Raw genomic sequence first — 6000 nt, 5'->3', positions numbered from 1 at the left:
TGGCACAGTCAGTTAAGCATCTGCCTTCAGCTGAGGTCATGATCCCAGGGTCCTGGGATTGAGCCTCACATCGGGCGCCCTGCTCAGCAGGGAGTCTGCTTTTCTTTCTGCCTCTGACCCCCATTCATGCATGCTTGCTCGCTCTCTCTCTAGTGCTCTTTCTCAAAATAAAATCTTTAAAAAAAGAAGAAGAAGAGGAGGAGGAGGAGGGGGAATAATGACATTCCCAGACTCACTAAGCTGGTGGACTAAGGATGCAGGACCTTTGATTTTTACCCTCGCAATGTATTTTCTCCACAAAAATCTCTGCCTGTCATCCTCACTGCCTGATTATACCATAGGGGTTCTAATATTATTCTTCTCAACATCTTTTATCAAGATCTGGAATAAGGCAGAGAAGGCATGCTAATCAGAATTGCATACGACACCAGCAGGATGGATAGTTAATATGCTGGGTGATGAGTTCAGAATTTGAAACTATATCAATAAACTAGAACCAGCAAGATGTACTCTACCAAAAATATGCATAACCCTGCATTAGGGTAAAAAACCAATGGCATAACTATAAATGGGGAGCCCAGGTGAAGCCATAGTTTGTGTAAAATGCCCAAGTTTTTAGTTGGCCCCTGCTCAACAGAAGCCAAGATTTTGAGGGGCGCCTGGGTGGCTCAGTCGGTTAAGCATCTGACTCTTGATATCGGCTCAGGTCATGATCACAAGGCCATGAGATCAAGCCCCATCTCCCCACCCCCTGCCTTGGGCTCCACACGCAGCACAGAGTCTACTTGAGAGTCTCTCCCTCTCCCTGTGCCCCTCCCCCTGCTCACTCTCTCTTTCTATCAAATAAATAAATATTTTTAAAAAGAAAAAAGAAAAAAAAAAAGAAGCCAAGATTTTGATGGGGCTGCAATGAAAATAAACACATTTTAAAGTTGCAGTGATAGACGTATCTTGACAAGATCAAGGTCGACTGTGGTTGTGTAATCTCCATGCTGACCTGACTCCACCTGGGATTTTGTGTCCCATTCTTGACCAGAGAAGCATTAACAAATTTTGTGCCCATGAGCAATAGAGTAAAGGGAGCTAGAGGAATCTAGCCTGGAGTAGAGTCTGGTGGACCCATGAGAGCTACTCTCAAATACGTAAGGGCTGTTCAGTGGGAGGGTTTGTGTGGCTCAAGAAGGCAGATCTTAGTCCACCAGGTAGTTATCAAAGAAAGGCTGCATCTAGTTTGGGAAGCAAAATTAACACTTGGAGACATCCAATCATGTGACAAACTCCCTTGAAAAGCTACGAGTTGCCAATATCTGGAAATGTTCACACACAAGCCGAGTGAACACCCTTAGGGATGGAGTAGGAGAGATTTCTGCAGGGGCTAGGATGTGGATGTCTTGATATTCCAAGACAGCTTTCAACTTTAAAATTCCTATGATCTTCCTTTGTTGGTACCATTTTACTTGGTGGCGGAGCCACAAAGTTCAGGCAGATAACTGCATTTAGGTCAAGGTTCCTAGGAAGAGTCTGATGTCCCAAGGGCATCAGAAATACATGGGATCAGTCTCAAATGGAGGGAGTGTCTTGTTTAACATTATCAGTCAGATGAAGAAAGTTCCATGAGGTTCCTGTCCCTCACATACTTCTCCTGAAGCTTCTCCTCAATCCACCTTTCCCCACCCCACTGTCCTTAGGAGGGGAAGGAAGAAGACATATGTGGAGGCTTAGGTATAAAATCAGGACCAGTGGGTTTGCTGCTTCCAATCACTGATTGTGCCTGTATGTCTGAGCAAAAGGTCCCTAAGTACTTAATGTCTTTAAGGGACATTTTTTGTTTTCCATTTTCCCCTTTCTATGAAGCCATCCTTTTGGTATTTTTTAAAAATCATTTTCCCTGAATGGTTTTTGTCAGACATAGTCACTATTTGTATTATTCTATTCAGTCAAGGTTCCATCCAAATTATTTTGTCTGAAAGGAAATAATGATCATACCTCATCCTGGACATCAAGTTCTTCTTCAATCAGCTCTGCTTCCATTAATTCAAGAGGATCTTTACAATCTTGAATGAGAGTAATCTTGACCAAGAGAACAAAGACTATTTATTGGAAAGATAATGACATCAGCCCACCCTGATACTCTGAAAATTATCTGAAGCTTTGCTGGTGCTTGTCATGTATAAACTCCGTACCGCAAAATCCTTTTCAGCTTTCTCGTTCTTTCACATTTCCCACCTCAGAATTTTTCCTCATACTAATTTTTCACATTCAAGTGTGAACTGGCATGGCTCTCCATTGTCTCACCTCCTTTTCAGCTCTCTTCCCCAACCTCTGAAGTGTGTACCGCTTGCCTAAATGACTCAGCAGTCAATTGTGTTTCTCCTTCAGGAGCTGAGCTGAGAGCACTTAGCACCCCACCGAGCATGCTGTGAGTGCCCAGTGGAGGGCTTGTGACGGATGACAATAAGAAGTCCCCAGTTGAATTGGATGGAAATTCAGTTTTTTGGAAATGGAAGCCAGAGTGTACAGGCCACTCTGACTGGCTGTTGGGGAAAGTTCTGCTTTTTAGCAGTAGTGTGCAATTTAATCTCCACACAGAGGAAACCGGTAACAATTTGGGCCTTGGTTTATGTATGAAGAAGGCTATTTCTAAAGCAACTCCAGATGCATATCAAGGCAAGGGTGGTGTTTCGAAGTGCTCTGGAGCGACTTTTCATCTCAGAAATAACCCAATTCTCTTTGCTCGGGTGGAAAAAAAGAAGGAACCAATTAAAAATATAGTACAGTGTGTCACTGGAATAATTACTATTGTTAGTATTTTATAAGTATTTGTTTAGCTGCCCAGATTCACTGTCTGAGGGTTCATGAAAGAAGAGGTTCTTGGACCAGGCCCAATGACCCAGCCCAATGACCTGTCCAATGACCCAGTCTGGAATGCTCAGCTCTCTGGGGGATGTGTCAGGAGAGCTGACAAAATAGGGAGGGAGGCTCATGGGAAACCAGGGTCTATTCTATTTTGTCAGAAATAATTAACGCTGGGCTGATTCATGACTTTTCTTTTTTCCTTTATCAAAGATCACTTATGACCTAATGGATCCTATTTAAAGACATTTATCATCGAGATTTTCCAAATGGCTGAAAAGTTAAATGGTATGCACAACTGTGCATTTGTACACCCAAAGCACAGAAAAGCCAAGACTCACCATTTATCTTCTAAAAAGGCATTATTACAGCTAATGCCTATTTGTATTAGTAAACCCACACATTGTAAAAGTGATAAATATTAGGTACTACCAGGTGCTTTCCCATAAACTATCATATTTAGTTGTCATATCAACCCAGTAAGGTAAAGGTTTTTACTCCCATTTTAATGATGAGAAAAGTGAGGCTCTGAGAAGTTAAGCAGGTGGCCCCAAATCCTAGTAGGCTGGGATTCAAACCTAGACTTGTGGAATTCTTGCTCTTTACGGAAATCATGGTAGTTTAGGAAAGATACTTATGAGAAAGGTTAAATGTTTACCGTTTCTAAAATGGAATCTTGAACTTCTCGAGATTTAACCTGGTTCTGTAGATGGAGGACAGCATCATGGACGGTCAAAAAGAATATGTCCTTTCTAATATTATCATTAAAGAAACCACACTTCTCCAGCTTTTCTATCACATGATCTTCAAAAGAAAGAAATAATGTTCAGGCTCTAGGAAAGCACGTTTTTGTAACATCAGGCAATACTAAGTTTTGTCAGCTCCTCCTTTTAATTTTTTCCCCTCATTTTCAAAACATGACCCTGCTCTAAACTGACTTTCTTTTCCAGAAGCACATGGAATGGTTATACCATAACTGGTTGTAGTAGACAGCCTTGGTTCCTAACCACCTTGTTTTTGCCCGTGTATCCATCCTCAGGCTGCTAGGACCTGGCTGCTAGTGGCTCACAGCCGTGCCCTTCTCTGAAGAATTTTCCTTGGCCACCAGTTTATACCCCAACCTTGGGTGGCCTACAGCCCTTGACTGATATGGGGGTAAAATGGCTGGCCCACTTGCCTCGGGAAGGATCACCCCTCTTCCTGCTGTGTGCTCCCTATGACATCAGGCTAAGAGAGACTTCTAAATCCATGTCTTCGTCCAGCCTCTTGCCCTGCTCTAGCCTCTTCCATCAGCCCCTCATGAATTCCTCACTTATACTCTCAATAAATCACTGAGCAAGAATCCTTCTCTCAGAGCCTGCTTCTAGACAACTCAGCCTAAGCACTAGCATTTTCCTACATACAAACACCTGTGCACATGCAGACTCAGACCCTGGAGGATCCTCTACTTCTAAGGGATCTAAGCCATCCCCCTGGCAAACCTTCCCCATGGGCCCTGCACTGCTGTCAGGACCTACATTTCTGGGGTGCCTGCTTTCTGCTCCCAGAAGCAGCTGGGAGCCTGCTTCTCCCTCTGCAGGCCGCTCCCCCTGCTTATGCTCTCTCTGTCTCTCTGACCAATAAATAAATAAAATCTTAAAAAAAAAAAAAAAAAAGGACACTCATTTCCATGGCTTACCAGCTCTACTAAACAAATTGGAAATAATATCTTTCCAGGTTCAAAAAGGCCCTCAGGGCGCCTGGGTGGCTCAGTTGGTTAAGCATCTGCCTTCGGCTCAGGTCATGATATCGGGGTCCTAGCATCAAGCCCTGCATTGTTGGGCTCCCTGCTCAGTGGGGAGTCTGCTTCTCACTCTGCCCCTCCCCCTGCTCATGCTTGCTCTCTCTCTCTCTCTCAAATAAATAAATAAAATCTTTTTTTAAAAAAAGGCCCTCCAGGGGGATTGCATAATGGGTAGGATTTCTGTTTGTGGCACTGAAAAATTTTGGAAACCGATCGTTGTAATGGTTGCACAACACTGTGCCTCTACTTAATGCCACCGATTTAACTGTACACATCAGCATGACTAAAATGGCAAATTTTATGTTATACATCTTTTATCACAATTAAACATAGTTTTTTTTTTTTAAAGGCTCTTTGGACATCATATATACCCACATTCCAAGGTAGAAGAAAGGGCTTAGGAGAAAGTCTTGTAGGTAGATATATTCGTATGTGCACTTACCTTGAAGGGATGCAAAGTACACATTTACATCAATTCTGTGAAATTCTTTGACAATCTAAAAATGTAAAAAAAGTATTTGTAACAGTGAGTGACTATATCTGCCCATAATTCCGTAGCATTCCATTATTTGCTCAGGAGAAACGTGAACACTTTCATGGTTAACCAGGACTTCAAGGAAAGTGGATTATTGGAGAAAAGGTCATCCTTGGAAAACCATGGAGGTTTTCAACCTACAATGATGGTAGGATTAGGGATGAAAAGACCATGTCTCCAGAGGTGGCAGCATCTAGTGCCACCAATAATAGCACCGAGCTGGAAGCACACAGGCGCTTCAATGGTAGTTGTGCGAGAAAGGGAAGAAAATACAGGAGGCTTCCTAACACAGGCCCTGCAGATTGGAGACAAGAGTACACATTTGTATCTTTGAATGGAAGAAAAGTAAACATGGATATGTGGCCACTGGATGCCAAATGTGAAGTAACCTAAAATGTCCTCTGTATTTTGACTCTATCGTGAATGTCCTGATTGTGATTTCTGTACTCTCGTATTGCAAGATGTTACCATGGGGAGAAACTGGGTGAGGAGTACATAGGCTCTCTCTGTATTATTTCTTACAACTCCATGTGAATCTAGAATTATCTCAAAATAAACAAATTAACGAAAAAATCTAGATATAGCCAAAGCAATCTTGAGAAATAAGAACAAAGCTGGAGGTATCACAATCCCAGATTCTGAGACATACTACAAAGCTCTAGTAATCAAAACTGTATGGTACAGGCACAAAAACAGACATACAGATCAATGGAACAGGAGAGAGAGCCCGGAAATAACCCCCCACTTATATGGTCAATTACCCTATGACAAAAGAGGCAAGAATACACAATGGGAAAAAGACAGTCTCTTCAACAAATGGTGTTGGGAA

General features: G+C 42.5%; 1 protein-coding gene across 1 annotated transcript in view; it reads right to left on the bottom strand.

Moving 5' to 3' along the window:
- The window catches only part of SLC26A4 (solute carrier family 26 member 4), a 46578-nt gene that overhangs the window by 3301 nt on the left and 37277 nt on the right, over positions 1-6000 (bottom strand). Inside the window, exons 17-19 of the mRNA XM_040644396.1 lie at positions 5079-5133; positions 3512-3657; positions 1987-2070 (exon numbers count right to left, since the gene is read on the bottom strand). Coding sequence (XP_040500330.1) covers positions 1987-2070; positions 3512-3657; positions 5079-5133 — 285 coding nt within the window. The remainder of the gene's footprint in view (positions 1-1986; positions 2071-3511; positions 3658-5078; positions 5134-6000) is intronic.

Source organism: Ursus maritimus, unplaced genomic scaffold (assembly GCF_017311325.1).
Source record: "Ursus maritimus isolate PB19 unplaced genomic scaffold, ASM1731132v1 scaffold_3, whole genome shotgun sequence".
Lineage (NCBI taxonomy): Eukaryota > Metazoa > Chordata > Mammalia > Carnivora > Ursidae > Ursus > Ursus maritimus.
This window is presented reverse-complemented; position numbering and strand designations above follow the sequence as displayed.